The sequence below is a fragment of the Ruditapes philippinarum genome, unplaced genomic scaffold, assembly GCF_026571515.1.
Source record: "Ruditapes philippinarum isolate M1 unplaced genomic scaffold, ASM2657151v2 ctg242_1_1_1_1, whole genome shotgun sequence".
Classification (NCBI taxonomy): domain Eukaryota; kingdom Metazoa; phylum Mollusca; class Bivalvia; order Venerida; family Veneridae; genus Ruditapes; species Ruditapes philippinarum.
In genome coordinates, this window is record NW_026855075.1 from 313,486 (window position 1) to 332,971 (window position 19,486).

The 19,486-nt window shown below is 33.3% G+C and overlaps 1 protein-coding gene across 1 annotated transcript in view; it reads left to right on the forward strand.

Annotated features, from left to right (window-relative positions):
- Positions 1 to 19,180, forward strand: part of LOC132742029 (amyloid-beta precursor-like protein) — a 40,686-nt gene extending 21,506 nt beyond the window's left edge. The window contains exons 6-11 of the mRNA XM_060730309.1: positions 9,562 to 9,657; positions 10,260 to 10,418; positions 11,236 to 11,464; positions 14,275 to 14,370; positions 15,011 to 15,153; positions 15,925 to 19,180. Of these exons, the coding sequence (XP_060586292.1) occupies positions 9,562 to 9,657; positions 10,260 to 10,418; positions 11,236 to 11,464; positions 14,275 to 14,370; positions 15,011 to 15,153; positions 15,925 to 16,188 (987 nt within the window). The 3' untranslated portion in view covers positions 16,189 to 19,180. The remainder of the gene's footprint in view (positions 1 to 9,561; positions 9,658 to 10,259; positions 10,419 to 11,235; positions 11,465 to 14,274; positions 14,371 to 15,010; positions 15,154 to 15,924) is intronic.
- Positions 19,181 to 19,486: the final 306 nt, after the last annotated feature.

Here is a 19,486-nt window from a genome sequence, read left to right on the forward strand (position 1 = left end):
ACAGAATTTAGCTTTGTATTATTGGCGACGCCGGTGATTGTCAGCTACGTCGTCTTATTATGATATTTGCCCTTTTATTGCTTGAATGCCTGAACTGGAGGAAGCTGTTACTTATTAGCAGTTATTTTCATTTTGTGTTAATTACATTTATTTTGAATCGTAAAATTTCAAGTTTAAACAAAATATGGGTTGATATTTTGTATTAATAACTTTATATAAAAAGCATGTGCATTGTGATATTATTTTCACGAAATTGCAGGCTCAGATTAACAGCTTGTCCATTTGTTTTATTGTTCATTTATTGTCCTAGGCGTTTTCAGATATTTGCCCTTTGATTGCTTGAATGCTAACTGGGGAATTGACTTGCCTAACAATTTCACCATTACATATATTCATTCCAGTCTGGCCCATTTGCACACTTTAACACGGCGGTCTCTGAGACTATACTCTTAGTGGCTCAATTTTAGCAGTTTGATACCTGACTTCCCTCATACAAACTATGGACAGTTCCAAATTCAAAGCAGGACAAGTCCATTATACAATTAAGGAGGGTAATAACAATAGGTCACAAGTGGTATTCAGCATTTTAGGTAGAGTTCTGTGAAATATAGACTCATTCATTCAGATTAAGGCCAGATGGTTAATACTTTAAAGTTTGGAAAATGTAAAATAGTTGGGCCTTAATCTAGCCAGCTTTTAGAAGGTCAGTAGCTCTACAAATGGTATTACTGCCTTATAAGGACCTTTGGTTACCCTCAATCAGTAAATTTGAAAACACTAGTTACATATGACCTTTACAGTATCTATATGTGAAAAACATAAAAGAAAAGTTGTCATTATAGTTAGGAGTGAAATCAAAGAAACCATTCTCTTGGATTACAATATATATAATCTATTACATTTTATTTCTATGGTGAGAATAAAGAATGTATATAACTGATGATTCATCTACCACTATGTTTTCTCTTTATTTATCTTATTGACTGAACCGAATATGAACCTAGTAAGAATCCAGTATGAACGAAATGACATAGAGAAGATTCTATCTCCAGTATTGACATATATTTGTCAGATTTGAGATTGTATGATGGTTGTATATGGTATTAATGCCCAGAGAGGTCTCAATAATTCATGGCATGATCTTTCGATACTGTCATCAGTGGTACTTATAGCTGAAATATTCACAGCAAAATCTAAGGTATTTCTGCGTTTAATGATTAAATTTATCTTGCAAAATAGTGAAATACCATGGAAACAGTTGTGTCTCTGCCAATTTATGTGTTTATATATATATTTATTTTCTCTGTACTTTCATACAGATGTCTACAACATTTGCATCTTTAATGTTAAGTTTTACCCATAACTGTTTTTCATATCTCTAGTCTATGATTCATTATGCATATAAAATACTCATGAATATTAACCCCCAACCCGCTGAACCATCAATTCTCAACCCGTGAAACCCTCATACCTCAATACACAGAACCCACAATCCTCAGCCTACGGAACCCACAATCCTCGGCATGCAGAATCCACAATCTTCGGCCCGCAGAACCCACAATCCTGGGCATGCAGAATCCATAATCTTCAGCCCGCAGAACCCACAATCCTTGGCCCGCAAAACCCACAATCCTCGGCCCTCAGAACCATCAATCCTTGACCAGCGGAAACCTCAATCTGCTAAATTTATGAAAATTCAAGGATTTTAACCCTTTACCTCATATATATGCACTTCCACCCCCCCACCCCCCCCCCCATCTTTTTAGGAAAAATATCCTATTTGGGCCCCAAACACATGTTTTTGTTTGAGAAATGTTGCTATAAAAAGTGAGCACTTTTTCGGCGCTGCCTCCCATCCAAAAGAGACATCAGGGGGTTGCCAGAATGCCAGAAGGGGGATGTGCCCCCTTCTGTTTGGGGGGTTTGAAGGGGGGTGGAGTCCCTCTCATCGCCAAGAAAATTTTTGACTTGTGAGAGGCTAAAAATGACCCCAGGTCGATCATAAGGTAATGTGTAACCAACGCTGAAAAGCCATGGACTCTATCTCAATCCATTGAGAAGTTGCAGCACTTTGAAATAAATTTTGATGGAAAAAATCGAGGCAAAATAGTGATTTTTGGCAATTTTGAGATGTCCCCTCGTTGCCATGGTAACAGGAAATTTAAGACTGAGCATGTTGTTACAAAGCCAATGGTCCAGTCAACATTTGTGCCAAGTTTGATTAGTATTGAAGCATTTTCATAGTTTCATAGCAGTTTGAACTAACTGTCTTGTAACAGGAGGCTTTTCACTGAAAACGGCCATTTTTCACAATATGCTCATGGGGGAAAGGGTTAATATCAAAATACAAATATTGGTCTGCCAACAGTATAGAGACTGATTAGACTGCATGGATGTGCAGGCTAGCCTGACTGTACTGATGTCAAAGGCTGATCACTTTCATTTCCAGCAGGTTAAATTCACAATGTATAAATATCTGAAATGTCTCTAGGTTTTATGCCTGAATTATTTTTCATTCGCAGACTGTTAGTAGAATACATTTCTTTATTATATACTTAGAAATGAAAAATCGAGAAACATTGATGAAATAAAATAAGTATTTTCGTTTTCTGTATTTTCACTGCTCTGAAACAAATTATCCATATTTTCACTGCCAGGTGTCTTGACAGACTACTTTCTTCTATATACAGTCAGTGGTGTAGTTAAAGGTTAAAAAAAGAGAAAAAGTATATAATTAACAGGAAATTCAAGTTTTTTTCGATATATAAGGGATTAATTTTCATCTTGTGGTATGAAAATTATCATATTTCACTTGTGGCCACTGTCTCTTCATGAATTTATAGAAAAAACTTGAATATCATCTATCAATTTTATATGAAAATAATAAGGATACATTTTAAGAATTTATTTCGCCGAATATTTAGGAGCAAGTTACAAATCCTTTAGATTTTGGTTAAATAAATTATGTACTTCCATTAGATAGCTATATAAGTAATAATGACAGCCTGTTTCTATGAATATAGTTTCTATAAATATAGAACCAGGGTTGCTTGAATATGTTTGGACAATACTCTAAAAAAATTGCTGAAATTTAGCAAATTTAGATTGTAAAAGCTTAAATTTACTATAATGGACTCTTACAAAGTCAAACTTGTCCAGTAAGGAAAGTACATGTTAAAATATAATTTTATGATGAATAAGATTGAATTATAGTATTAAAATCACAGTTTTTCCTCCATTGCCTTTAAAAGCCCTTAAAAAAGGCAAAGTGTGTACTGTTTACTTTTAGAGAGGCGTTTATATGAGCCGCGTCACAACAAAACCAACATAATGGGTTTGCGACCAGCATGGATCCAGACCAGCCTGCGCATCCGTGCAGTCTGATCAGGATCCATGCTGTTCGCTATCTGAGTTTCTCTACTTGTAAAAGGGTTGGTAAGCGAAAAGCATGGATCCTGACCAGACTGCGCGGATGCGCAGGCTGGTCTGGATCCATGCTGGACGCAAACCCATTATGTTGGTTTTGTCATGAGGGGGCTCATATAAGTTTATATGAGATGTTATAGAGTTTATGCTGGTATTTTGCGGAGATATGTTTCTGGTTTGTTGTATTCTCCCATGAGACACAGCTGCCGAATGTTGATTTGGCTCCTATAACTTTTAATGCTACAGATATGCAAAACATTTTCGTTTAATGGAGAAACATGCTCGGTGATAATCAACCATAATCTTGTATAGGGAAGCCAATTGTTAAATATCAGTCGTCAATCTAGAAAGAGTTTGCAAGTTATAAAGCAAAATTGATATCTTTTCTGCTTTATTTGTTATGTAACTAAATATATTCCCAAAATTAGATTTTTTCCCCCAGTAAGATATACAAGTTGCATGCAATTGTTTATAGATATCTCAAAGAATTTTTTACAAAACTTACTGGTTTGATAGTAGACTTTTTTTATTACTAATTTTTTCAAGGTATTACTCGTTTAACATCACTTTTGAACCAAGAATCAATAGGTTGTAAATAAGGAAAAGTTTCAGCTTGTCAGTCTATTGACAGCAAGAGTTTTATTTGGTCTGTCGACAGTAAAAGCAGCTTACAATGGTTGAACAATTACGATGGAATTTCCCCCCCCCCTGTCTTTATTAGCATTATGTGAGATATTTGTCGTGCAATATTGTAAATTTTCTGCTGATGCAAGAAAGACGAGTCATCCGAGGTCCGTGAGTCAGTCATTTCCTGTCAGTTTCATAAAACGGGGGAAATCGATACTCATGACTGGCTCCACTGTCTGTAAAAGCATGCCGGAATACATTTGAAAATTTTCGAATCAATAATTCAATACGATGAGGTCACATTGCCTGAATATTTCTATAGATTCTGTTGCTATATCAGTTTTCAGTTGTGCAATATATAGTGTTTTTTATTCCCCAGTTTGTCTATGCATATAGTTATTATCTGCATGTTTAATTAGTATTGATTTCATAAAAGAAAAAAAAACTGTATGAAATATTATGTGAAAAAAAGACAGATTTTGTTCCCAGTTGATCTGCCTGGAGACAAACAAATTTTTTTTTTTAAATATAGTATTATGTGTTAAATATTTTTCGTAAAATGACATGCCTTTGTTTTGATTGAACCTGTTCTACTGGAGAAAAAAACCCACTAGATAATGAGTTTGAAATCTTAATTTATCCAGCTACATGTATATTACAGAAAGTCAATGATTCTACTACAGTAACGGCTTTTTTCCTGGAGTAGTTACAACATGTACATAGATGGTGTTTACAGTCTTTTTCCACTAGTAAAGCCGAAACGATACCGTTTAAACGGTGGTACCTCTATGTACAATTACACACCATGTATTTGAGTCGCCAAATGATGTCTTTCTTTCTATTTTTTATACATGTACAAATAAAGAATGTGCAAGTCTCATCACGATTGAGTCAGCACACATTTTTTGCATTGTATCCCCATTTTTTACCAAAAATGTATTATGTCACGAGCAATTTTGCACGGTAATGCTGTGTGGAGGGTTGTAAACACCCATTTTCCGTTTGTTTACTTTGGAATAAACCACTAGAATTGATCAAATCCATGATTACAGGCAATGATTAAGAAATTTTGTAAGACAATATGGTCATTTCGATTAAACGGTAAACAATATCGTAAACGTTTATGAATGAAAATCGAAACGAATCCGTTTAAACGCGTGATCGTGGGGGCCTTATCTACGGTTACGTTTTTTTTCCTGGAATAGTTACTACATGTACATGATTATGGTCTTTTTCCAGAAGTAAAGCCACACATTAGAATTTTACAAAATATCATTTTCATCAAATCCATAAAGGATCAAAATAGTCAATCTGACATTCCCTCACATTTTTACATGTCAAGCAAAAAGACAGTTACTCGACTTCTGACAAGGGATAGAAATTTTCCTTTTTATAATCAGTCCTTCAAACCATATTGTCTGTGACATTGCTGTTGTAATAAAGTGATATGCTCTACTTTATTGATATTCAGTATAATTTCAAATTTGTTCCCTGAAGAATCCTTGGGAAATTACTCATAAATTATTCACTTACAATGTTATCCATTATTGTTTTTAATAGGTTTGGTATTTTGTCACAATTTTGTGCTTGAGTTGAAGCATTTTGTCAATATTTCAAGAATTCAGTCACAAATGTTTCAGTAGTTTTAAATTTCGGTGTTCTGGTTGATATTTCAAGAATACACTTACAAATGTTTTCACTTGCATCTAGTATTTTTGTCAAACCCTGTAAATTTAATTAACAGTGTATTCAAATTTTAAGAAAGGCAAGTTCATTGTAAATATAGATTTAGAGTGGTAAAGGGATATCACCTGCTATAAAGTTTTGTTGTTTCTTAAGATACTAGAGTTTTATGGCCCCGATTCTTAGGGGAGGGGTGCAAAAAGATTTACCCTTGTCCGTTAATCCTTTCATAGATTGACAAAACAGTGGAATGTTTAGACATCTGTGTGTTATGGACACATTTCTGGTTTTATTACTTATCTCCCTTTGAGTTTCTTGTACTTATCTCCCTTTGAGTTTCTTGTACTTATCCCCCTTTGTGTTTCTTGTACTTATCCCCCTTTGTGTTTCTTGTACTTATCTCCCTTTGTGTTTCTTGTACTTATCCCCCTTTGTGTTTCTTGTACTTATCTCCCTTTGAGTTTCTTGTACTTATCTCCCTTTGAGTTTCTTGTACTTATCTCCCTTTGAGTTTCTTGTACTTATCTCCCTTTGAGTTTCTTGTACTTATCCCCCTTTGTGTTTCTTGTACTTATCTCCCTTTGAGTTTCTTGCACTAATTTCCCTTTAAGTTTCTTCTACTGGTACTTGTGTTTGTGCTGCTTTAGGATGACAAGTGTGTTTGTTACTCATTGAAAAACGTTAGGATCAATAATTTAATTCCCCTTGCCTGCTCTTGTCTTTCTTGGTAAATTCAATAGATGGTAGATAATTGATTGCCTGCAAGATGAGAGAGCTGGGGTTCTGTTTGATGTTTTTTAATGGGCTTGTCTATAGTTATGTCATTTTCAACAGAAATAACAGAAAATTTGTATTGTTTAACTAATGAGTTTTAGGAAAGTTTTTGTAATGACTGTAATTATTGTAGAGGTATTAAGTTGTTATGTGGTTGCTGAAGCGTTGAGCAAATTGTACCATGAAAACACCTTTATCGTGCTGTATTATTATAATGGACTTGACAAAATGTTGGGTTTTTTCTTCAATGATATGTCTGTATATAAAGCCATCTAAAACCATTTTTCCCCATCAGTGGTGTGATATGATTCAGGTTGACTCTGTCTTTTTTTTCCATGTGAAGACTGTATGCTAGACTGTTGAACTACCAGCTAATTTAAGGCAGCAGTAAACAAGCATCAGAACCCATATAAAGTCTTGTGTAATAACATTGTCTGAGAGTATGATTTACTTTCAATCTTTCTTTACTGGAATGTACAATATTTTATCGCTTGTCTGAATAACTGAATAAAGTCGAAGAAAAGAAGGGAAAAAAACAACAAACCGTAAATGTGCGCTGAAATATTTGTTGAGCTGGATGATAACAACTAACTGGTCTTATTATTTAGTAAATTACCAACAGGTTTTTTTGTTCAATGACAATGAATGTTAAAATGACAGATTTGTAACGTGGCCAAGTATAGAAGGTGAATCAATTTCTACTCGGTCAACTCTTATTCTTTTACCGTTTGGAAGAAAAATCAATTATTTGATTCCTTTTACAGCTAGTGGCAGAAAGATTGATGTTGTATGAATAAATCATGGAATACGCTGAAACATCAAGACGTTTCAGAGATATCTAACTATTGGGTACACTTGATCCCTTCGTGTAAATGTAATCCATATACCGTAAAGCCACATATAAATGCCCCCTCTCACATCAGTAGTATGGCTGTTTGATTTGAATTATTTTTGCCAGTGCCCTTAAGAATTGGTATTTATGACATGAATGTTTGTGAAACTTAACTTGCAGGCTAGTACTACTGTTTACTGTTGCTAGGAGGTGTTAGGCATGTTCCACTCTTTCAGTATTACTCATGTAGTACAGACTCAATCAAACAGAGTCTGCAAGTTTCATATAATTTTGTTGTGATTAATGCTTCCTAGGGATCACCCGTTGTCCCTTTTTCCAGATTTTTGTACTAAGCATTCATTTTTTTTTAACTGTCCATGCATTATCAATTTTTTTGGATAATGTGATAAATGTTGATCAGTGATGCCTTGTGGTAACGGGCCTTGCTCTAAACTGTTTGCAAAGGCTCATCACTGTTAGTTTCACCAGGGTAATAGTTGCAGTATATGATTTTAATTTCAACACCCAATGTAAAATTCAAGTACTATTACAATTTGTCTGTTCTTGTTGTTAATTGTTGAATATATCATGTTTTAATGGTTGGATACTTAACATTGGTGATTTCATCCTTTCGCATCTGCCTTAAAGCCATGATATATCTTGACAGTAAAGTAAGGGAAGATCTCGGTTATTTGCTCAGTAAAACATTTGATGAGACCTGATTAATGATGGCAACTAGTTGTCAGCTTCGTCACTATAATAATACACTCTCGGCTTTTACCAGTAAATGTATTGACCTTTAACTTCATAGATAATGCAAAAACATCCATATAGGAAAGCCTGAATATATGTGGTACTAATTGTCTTAAGGAGGACAGAGAAGTGGAATCAGATGTCCCTTGTGATTATTACTGAAAGCAAATATGATACAAACGACCCAGAGGCTTTTGCCATGGTGTTTCATAAAAATGTGATTGTTTTGAACTGGGAAGAATGTTGACTTACTCTGATGGAATGTTGAGATATATGTTTAGGAGAAAAATGGTCGCAGAACAAACAGCGTTTGATTTATTGGTACATGTATTTCAACACTGTTTTTGCTATTTTAATATTGTATCTTAAATTGTTTCTAGCATATTTTGATTTGATCATGTTTTAATTGAGTTAAAGCATGTCCTTTGGGTTTATAGTTAGATTGGAACAGTTATTTATTTGTATTTCGGTTAGCTGTTAGTTACCAGTTGCCCAATAAGTGTTTGAGTTTCTGTACCAGTTCTCATTTCTCCACAAAGAGTTGGCAACTCCTCCTCATAAATCTCTCATATAAACATGGTGATAAAAAAGTGTCTCACATTTTGTCTTTATTAGAATCGCATACAGAAATACATTTCCTTGCCAATACGACATTAAAAAGCAATAAAAATAATAAGTTCAGGTGTTAAAAGAATTAATGTACTCTTAATGTATACATAGATGGTTTTTCTGCCATATAAATGGGCATGGTTTAGTGACAGCTGTCATTGTTATTCCTTGTAGACCATAGGTCACATGTGTGGCATATTTGCAAGCAAATTAAGCCATTTTGTTAACAATATCTCGTTCTAGATTACTTTTAATGTTGTATTTTTTTTTAAATGATCAGAGAGAATTTCAGTGCAGCAGCTGAGGAACTTGCATTATTAAAGCCATTTTCTAAATAACAAAACTGTGGAATAGTCCTTTGTTTAATGACTTCTTTAGTTGCCATCTAATCTTGTAAGAAATGATGATCAGTGATGATACATTTACTGGGTTCATGAACAGATTGGCGATCCATATCATTGGTTGAAATGCTGTTATGATTGGTTGTATTTTCAGCCTGTAGATTAAAATATCCCTCTTGACCCTTAGCCATATCAGTTGTTTTTTGTTGGCACATCTCATGCCTAAGATAAAAATGAAAACTGTGTATGATAATGCTGACACTGATGATGATGACTTTCCTATGTTACCAGTATAGAGCCAGACCTGCCTGCACATTTGTGCAGTCTTACCAGACATTTGTACAGTCTGACAAGGCTCTATACTGTTCGCATCATTAAGTTTAGCAATATAAACATAGTCAAACCATTATACATAATGTATATGATTCAAGCAATGTATTCAAGCAATGTAAGGGGTAATCGAATATGTTGTTATAAATATGGGTATGAAAATATTGATGTAATTTCTTCTTGCAGATGATGAAGGACTGGCAAGAGGCTCGTGAACAAGTTGCTGAGATGAGGAAAACAAACAAGACAGCTGCAGAATTATTGAACAAGAAAATTACAGAGGTAATAAACCCCATCCCCCAAAACACCAAAGTTGATTAAATTATTTAGCACTGCCAGTGACTTTAGATCTATATTACAAGTATAAGTCTGTTTTGAATCTTTTTAACTCCTATACTAGTTGATTTGAATCCTGCCTGAGACATTGATTTTTCACGTGAGAAATTTATCCAGCTAGTTTATGGAAGGTGCTAAGGTCACCATCCACCAATAAGCCAAACAGTTGTAATTATTTCCATTTAAATGTAAGTGTTAACCTGTTAAGTAAAAAGTGGTTAGCCTTTGCCTTTAGTATAGAACTAGGCCAGCTTGCCCATCGGTGCAGTCTTACCTGGCTCTTATACTGTTTGCAGCTCAATTTTTGTATGCTGTTAATGAAATCACTTTAAATTCAAAAAGACTGGTCCAGTTAAAAGCAGGTAAAGTCCATACACAAATTCAGCTGGTTGACAATAAAAACATATTTTAGAAATCCCTAAAATTAGCAATGTTCAGCTCTAAATTTAAGGCATTAAGCCATCAGTTTAACATTTCAGGACACCAAAATTGACCAAATAAGATAATAAGGTGGTTATAGAATTGATATGTGTAATTTTTGATTGTAGAAATTCCAAGAAATGTATCATGCCTTTGAAGAGGAAGGTAAGAGCGAGAAGAAACAGTTGGTGAGTCTACATCAACAGAAGGTACAGGCCATGTTCAACAGGAAGAAGAACATTCTGAGGAAAGAATACATGGAAGAGCTCGAAGATGATCATCCAAGGGTAAAAAAACAAATACTTCATACTCTTCAGTGCTTTATTTAAATACTTGCAGACTCTTGGAATGTAAACTTTAATAAAGATCTTTTGTACATTTTCCCAGTTTACACAGGGAAGTTGTCTGTGATAGAGGCTTACCAGGACCTTATGTTTATTATGCCCATAAATGTTAGAGTCTGTCTGACTGGCCAAAAGATTTAAGATTCTGCTGACTGTGCTAAGATACAGACTTCATCAAATTCCATTGTTTTCTTACAATAACAAATCTGTGTGTATTGATAAACAGACAGATAGCAATTCCATGAATGTGCAAATTGTCCAGGAGAAAGCTGTGAGTTAATATAGCTTTTCCAAGTTGTAATGTCTTTTTGACTTTTGACTTAAAGACTTTTTGACAGTCAAAATTAATTAAGTAAGAGTTTTGACTCTATTTGACTCTGTGTATCTTTTGAATTGCTTAATTTTTATGGAATCCTATTCTTAACCTATATGTTCAAATATCATTTTCACTTGAGAGAAAATCATTAATATTTTTAGGGTAATAACTAATATGCACTAAATATGAACCCAGTGAGACCAATGGACCCTGCCTGTCGCACTTATGGCTAGAATCTTTGCTTCAAGCAGGCATTAGTGTTAAAATGTACACAAATGTCTGAATTTGTGAATAATATTGGTCATGCAAATTATTGAAAAGCTTTGAAAAAGGTTGTTAGAGAGGTGATCTCTGAATGTAAAATCTGACAAAATACAGTTATAATAAATGATGTATTAGACATTGAGATGATCAGATATTTTAATAGCCATTGTAATATTTCAGACCTCTAAGATACTCAGCTACCTGCAGCAGTACATCCGTGTCGAGGAGAAGGACCGTCTACACACAGTGAACAGATACGAGCATCTCCGTGACACAGATCCACAAGAGGCACTCCGTGTTCGTGAATCCCTTGTCAAGCATTTGATGTTGATTAACGAAAGAATCGAAAGTGCCATTGATATGACAAAACGTGATCCAGAGCTGGAGAAGAAAATCCGGCCAGTAATTGGTAAGTATATATAGATATTTACAAAAGAAAAGATGACTCTTCAGTGAACTATGATTGGCAGAATTAACTGAAAATAAAACCTCCACAGTTTTCATAGAATTGCACATGTATTATGATAATAAAGTCAATGAATGTAGAAAAACCTCATTTTTACAGCTGACAGTAACAATCCTCCTTATTCAAGACAAGGGATTAAAATTCCAAAACAAAACATTTCCCTCTATGTGGTTTAATGAGAATGAACATTCAAACTCTAAAGATAATGATGATGGTGGTATTTTTCTGTTGTCTGATTATTGAATTATCAGGTATTTTGTCTTTATAATGGTTAAATCTCATCACTTATTAACCAGCAACAGGAAAATCCCTTTGTGTCCTTTGCTTATAATTGCTGGGGAACTTGATTTTTTAATTTTATAACATATGTAAATCTGTACATATTATAACAAGTACATGTATGTACAAAGATGTTTAATCTTTATCTAATGAATTATAAATGAATCTTCACTTCTGTACATTTAGTGATTTACTGCCATTTTAATTAAAACAGCGAATCACTGTTACTCTGACTAAAGAACGGTTGCATAATTTATGTGATTGTTTACAGTAAAGTAATGTAAGTGTATCTGAACGCAGAAAATAACCGTACCATGTGACCTCCATTGTGCAGTATTGCTTTATTCAGACAGGAAATTGTTTAATATCAGAATAATGGCGTATTATCCTGGAAATGAAAGATTTCTCGTTCTTTGTCAATATCAGGTCCTCGCAATGCTGTATGTAATATTGGAGACATAGACAATATTAGAAAATAGATGAAATTTGACAATACAGTAAACTTATTATATTTCCTATTAAATTTCATTAGATTCTGATTTTTCCTATATATGACAATGTTATGGGGACACAAAATTTCTGTATTGTACTTAAAGTGAGTAACTGATTCAATTTCACAAATATACACAGCTGTGAAAAGCTTAAGAATATAACTCTTTTTATATTGTCATCCGTTTAGATATTCAGGTTCGTTTTATGGAACATATTACTATTTATTTATATGAACCCTTCAAATGCTGGTGATGATACTTTTGCCGTCAGTGTAGTTGGGCCAGCCAGCACCACTGTGCAGTTTAACAAGACTATATACTATTGACTACTCAAGTTTTATATGATTGACATTGATATCCCCTGAAACAAACAGTTGACGGTTCCAAATTCAAACTTCCAAAAAAGCCCTGAATAAGGCAAAGGTTAAAATCCTGAGGATCTACCTAGTAAGAAATGAAATTCTAAAGAAATTTGAAGGTTCTTACAGGGTTATCGTTAGGAGATATCTGCAGACCAAAATGAATAAAGAATAGTACAAGATACATGGAACCTTCTTCTAAGAAGTACTGACTACATCTTTAACACATGGGTTCAAGTTTTTAGGCATTTGCCATTCAGGTTTTTTAATACTCCTGAAAGCACTCTTACTATATAAAACCAATAAGAAATGCTTAATTCAGGGTATTTAGGTTTACTGATATTTTCAACTTGCACCAATGACAGTTAATGTTAACATTGCAGTTTTTAAAGCCGTTGCAGGTCAAGGTTACATTAGTCTGCATAAATGATATAGAATAGCTGTTGTGTTAAAATATTCAAAGAGATATCTTGTGAAGACTGTTTGTTATTCAGAGGGAGTGAGTGATATTATAGCTTGTATTAATTTAGCAGAGTAGAACTTCAAATTATTCCAACATGTTTATGGACCTTTTATTATGGAATGCACAGAATGTGCATAAAGTCGGCAATTTAGAAAGAAATGAAATCGTTTTTTTGTTTATTTATTTTACCATAATAAAGGGAAATAATCAATACAGCACCAGAGCCTTTTAGATTGTCTTGACAAGTTTTATTCTATATATACACTTGAGGCAGGTTTGAAATGTAAATTTTTTTACGTTATAAAAGTTTGTTTCCTGCGGGAAAGGTTTCTGTTGATGTATGAGAGAAGGATGATATCTTTCTAGAAACTGAAAAAACACGGGACATTTTCCATTAAGTTTGTCAGGCCATATATCTGTTAGCAGTATCAATTGTCTCAACTCTTTTACTTTATGCCAAAGGTTTTTGGAAGGAAACTGTTAGGATTGAAATATTTTTTCAGTTGTCTCAAATATTTTACTTTATGCCAAAGGTTTTAGCTCGGAAACTGTTAGGATTGAAATATTCAGGATTGAGCAAAATTTAATTATTGAAATATAAGGGGTTTTTTTTCACTTCTTATATTTTGGATGAATTCCAATAATCATAATTTGGATGAGACTCTCAGCCGAAAAAATTGGCAAAAAATCACTTAATGTCTGGAATGAAAAAGCTGTGACCATTAAATAAAATTTCATAAAAGTCAAAACCTGTCTGTTACAGTTGCCCTATGTATTGATTTTATATGCAGTTAAGGCATTAAGCCCATTTAATTCAGCTGAATGTGCATTCTGGACAAGTCCTTTGAATTTTAAACTGTCCATTGTGATTTTGACAGATTTAAGTTGATGGTGAATCCAATAGATTTCAGTATCAGTCCATGGGTAATTTGACAGATTTTAGAAGACACCGGACAGTCAACAGTAAAGGGCCTGATGACTAAGTCAGACTGCATGGAAGTGCTGGCTAGCCTGGTTCTGTGCTAGTGGCAAATACAAGTCAGTTTCGCTGCCACCACTGTTACAGATAGACAATGTAATGAATAAAGGAAGAAGTTTGAAAGCATTTCCTATGAAAATACTAAGAATTATTCAACAATTTTACACAATAATTCATTTCAGAGGAATTCCGTCGCACAAAGTTCCGTAGTTTGGATATCAGCATTGACGATGTTGTTATGACACCAGAAAAGAAAATAGAAACGATACCAGTTGACAGTGAGTTTTCATACTTTGATTAACCATTTATGTTATTTCAATCTAGACAAAAGATATCTTTCTTTTTGAGATCTGCCTAAATTTGTTTCAATCATGATTCTCTTTATGCAAAGGTCAAGAAAATTCTCTGCATTAGTTTAAATTTTCTGTCTTTGCCTTTCGGGGAAAAAAAGTTTTCCCTTAAAGGCCTGCTACCCATATAATTCTATGAACTTCTTATGCCATTTTTTATGAGTGCAAAGTTTTATAATAAGTGTTGAAATATATGATAAGCATTTTAAAAAAACTGAACCTGCATAGAGCTTTCATATTCTTATGGTTTTTTCAGAGTTTTTTTTTATCAAGGAGTATTTGCTGTATATTTATTATGAATAAAACATTCCCTTATAAAATATTCATTTGCTGTGTTGTGAAGGGTAAAGCAGTAACTTTTAAGCATGTGCCATCTGCTTTATTGGTAATTTTGTAATAACATTTTTTAAAACATGTTGAGGTAAATTTGATATTATTTGCATTAAGATAAAAGCAAATACTCTCCCAAATGCAGTCAGGGTAATATAGTTTTATATCTAATAATCTGACCTGGAATATTACGACTTTATGATAAATTGAAATTCCGCACAAATTTCTATTTTTGCAGACGTAATAGACAGTGCAGAGAGTGATAGCGAGAGCCACGATTACACAAACATTCGTATCGACACCGAGGGAATGACCATGCAAGAGAACAATGACCCATTAGCCGTACATATCCAAAACAACGCCGTTGCCATGGAGAAAAATGTAATTTCTGTTTTCAAAAATGTTTGCTACATGCTGATATTTATTTAAATTTTTCAAACATTATCATGATTCTGTCAGTGGGCCACTATGGCCAAATGGTTAAAGCCTCAGATTTTGAGCCACTTGCCGCTTACGTCTATTGGCAGGGACTGAAAAATCTTTCTTGTTAAGAAGTATGGAACTAGCTTACAGTTATTGGTGGTTGGTTTAACTTGTGCTCCTGTTTGTGTCTGAAATAATGCATTATGGGACACTCAACGTCTTTCTTCACCAATAAAACATGAAATTTACTGTATAACTTTACACTTACAGTGGCCATGTGACTTATAACTCAATTTAATATTATTTCTGGTTAGTTTATAGCATGTATAAATAGTTGATTGATTCATCTTGTCTTATTCACTAATATTTTTTTGATGAAAAAAATGTTAGGACATTAAAGGATATGAGAGAGATCTCCTGATAAGAGGTCTAATAAACTCCATCCAGACAAAGTTTTGAAATATACATTTGTCTGTTCTTGTGGTAGGCATGAATTGTATATTTGAAATATGATATTAGTTCTTGAAATTGTGCAGCAATGTTTTACGCCACATTTTTGGATAAATAATGGTCCTTGCCGTAGTCATGAATGTCAGGACGGGCCTTATGTGGTTATGTTGTCTTCAAAGTGTTATCATGGTTTAATGCTTTTCTCGTAAAACTTTTATTGTTAAAATGCATGTTTGAAGGCAATTTTTAAAGAATTGGTACATTTTCTTTTCTTTGTAGAACCCCAATTTTGTTGGAACAGCTACTGGCTCTGCAGCTACTACGACAAATGTTGTTGGAATTGTGGTAGGAAGTGTCGCAGTTCTGATCATCATCGTGGTTGCCGTGGTTATGATGAGGAAGAGAAGCAGACGACAGCCAATCACTCACGGATTTGTAGAAGTTGATCCTGCCGCATCACCAGAAGAACGCCATGTTGCTAATATGCAGATGAACGGATACGAAAATCCTACATACAGATACTTTGAAATGGGAACCAACTAGTTTATAATGTTTATCAGTTTGATAGAGAATTTAATTCCATATTATTTTGAAATCGACTCAAATTTCAAGAATTAAAAAATTACGTCTGTTGTAAGTTATGTAACAGATTGAAAACGTTTTCTGTAGAAATTTCTTTTCGATACTTGTGTCACCGAGTGAGATTTGCGCTGATTGTAGGATATTCACCAGTAGCCGTTGTTGAACAAAATGAAACTGTCTGTGCGTCGGCAGAATTTGGAAAATCATCGTAAATAAATTTACAATATTTAAGCTTTCTGTTTTTCTTTGTCCAAATAAGGATCGTAAGCATTCAAAGTAATCATCATACTAATCGTTCGGCTTAAATGTTCATATTACAGATATAAATATATATGTCTTGTTTTTGTATATTCATCAATGAAAAACGTGACCATACTCTCATTTGTTATAATCAAGTATTTGTTCTGCAATATTTTAAATAATGTTGTTTTGTACATTGAATTAGTATATGTTGTTACGCGCATAGAGCTCTCTGTATGTTTATAGGAGAATCTTTTACTAAATGTATGATTATTCGTGATTATTCTTATTCATTCGTTATTAAAAACAACAGTCATGGGTAGCTTGCTATGTAACAGCTTTTAGATCTGCGATTTCCTTTCTTTTTGTGTGTATCATACTGTTTTTCTTTCTGTTTTTTTTTCAACATAATGTAAATAACAAGGCCAGTGATGTTATATGTACTGTTAATAGGTAAACAATATAGTTTCTGTATATCTTAATAAAAATGACTAGCGTAATGTTAAATATTGAAAAACTCATATTTCAAAAAGTTTCATATTTTTCAAGAAAATGGATAAAAACGAGAATTTTGACCGAATCTGAATCATTTATAGTCTTAAATGTTATACAAATGTACACAAACTTTGACCGAAAGTTTACCCACAAAATTTACACAAATATTTACACAAATTAACCAGTCTTGAAGTACTGTTAAGTAAGTACAGATGTTAAACTTGTTAAGTCAATATTTCGACGCAAGGAGAAAGATATGTGACCTTAACATGCAAAATTCTAACATTCTAAATACTAAAGCAAAGTAGAATTAGGAAAGAAAAGAAACCACCCTTATTATTGGTAGGAAAAAGGATTTTTTGTAAAAAAAAAAAAAATTGAGATAAGAAAGGGAAGTTTTTTTTTCTCATGCGCTTTATGCAGTGCTTTGTTTGTGTGCCATGATAGATAAACCAAAAGTTCAACCTTACGTGTACAATTGTTTAGTATGATCAGTGTTAAGTGTTTTCAAGGTAATGTCATATTTTGAAATAAGGTCCAAGTTTTTCTTCTTTTTTTTCAATATTTACCATATTTATAGATGTTTTTAATGTACATTTTTTTAGTTTTATGCTGATTTTTATCATACTTCCATTTTGTACATTTACTCATATGTTTTTATTATAACTTGATTATACTTTTATTCAGTACATATTTACAATTCATATATGTTTTGCATAACGGCAGGTCATTTTGCTGTATTAACTAATGAATTTTGAATGAAATATGAAATGAGGTTATATTGCCAGCATATCTCGATGATTAATAAACTTTGGTTGTAAGTCTGCAAATAATCTATAAAGGAATTTTCAAATAAAACTTACATTTAATTTTTACTTTTGTGATAACTCGCAAGTAACTAGATTTGCATTTTATTTTATTTTTTTCAAATTTTCACATAGCTGGTTGTAAAACTGACCAATTTGGTGAGGCATTTTTTAAAAATTATTTTTTTCTTTGTTTATTAACCTGAAAATGTGATATTTTTTCTTCATTCTTTTTACAACAATATAGATGTTTCTTTGAAAAAACTGCATTTTTTGCTGTGACCTGCTAAATATGTTTAAAACCAACTCTGTGTATGGCACTTAATGTTTATTTCAAAGGATCAAACTTAGAATTAAAAAGTTTTTTAAAGTTAAATTTTTTTTTTTATAAAATTCATAGAAAAGTGAATAAAACAAAAAAAAAGTAACAAGAATAGATATAGAGATACTGAATGATATTAACTACAAACTGCCATACCCAGAGATGTCATGCTTTTGCAGAAAAATCTTGAAGTGTACAAGTTCACTGTTTTTATACACTGTGGAGTTACATTCAAGTAACCAGTAAGGGAGGTAATTCATGGCACCCAAGGGATACAGATTTATGTCTTAGCTTTAAGCCATTGTCACTGTTGAAAAAATATCACATTCAGTGAATGTGTGACAATTGCATGGAATAAAATCATGTAGAAGGCCGGGGAAAAATAGTCTTGGTGAAAATAATATATAAGGGTTCCAGAGTGTTTAGGAGGGTTTAAGGCTAGGGAGGGGGAGTGTGTTATCTGTGATATGATAGAGTGAAGCAGGGGTGGGGGATTAGACCAAACATTCCATTATGTATAGTATATTGATATAAAAATTCCCTGGTCTGTCTACCTAGCTAGCTGTAGGCACTGTATGTCCTTGATCATGGCGGCACCGGCACTTTGCTTTCTCGTCTACTGTTACTATAACAGATTGACAGTATTGTCACAAGCAGAAATATCTGGTTAAGAGTAGGAAAACCATGGTTACAGTAAGCCGCGTCTTGTGTTTTGATACCTCATTCATATATTTATATAGTTGACTTCTATTAAAACCAGTAGTAATTTTTTTTTAAGTTTTATAATTATTTTAGAATTTTAAATACATTTTGATTTATAAGATGGAACGGAACACTGAACTGCCAAACTTGTTAAGGAAATATAAGAAATAAAATGAGATTTTTACTTTGTTTTACTCACTCATCATAAGCGTTTGTGTAACTCGACAGTGTATAATGTAAAACACAGGTCTATAAATATGTAACTCAGTGTTGTGATTTGTGTAGTGTACAACTCTGCACCTTTACATCATGTCAGGTCATGCATCAAACCTTCTATATATATATGTGTATGTAAGAGAGGATAATAAACTTGTACACTTCACAAAAATTGTGGCGTTTGTTTTCATTTGAAATTGAAATTATAACTTCCCCTCGGCCCTTATTTCTTATTCAGCTTTCTGCAATAAATAAAGAAGACTGCATTGTGGTACAAATTCAATTTTCTGAATAGTGCTTATATTTACTGTTACAATTTGGTTGAAGTCGCTATTTGACGCTATTGGGGTTCTACTGCTCTTTGAAATGACACAAGAATTTTGCAGCTACTTGTGGCAAACCATGTAGCTGTGCTGCGGAACCCGGAAAATTTGTTAGTGCAACAGCCTGCAGATATAGTTCTATTACAAACTTGCAT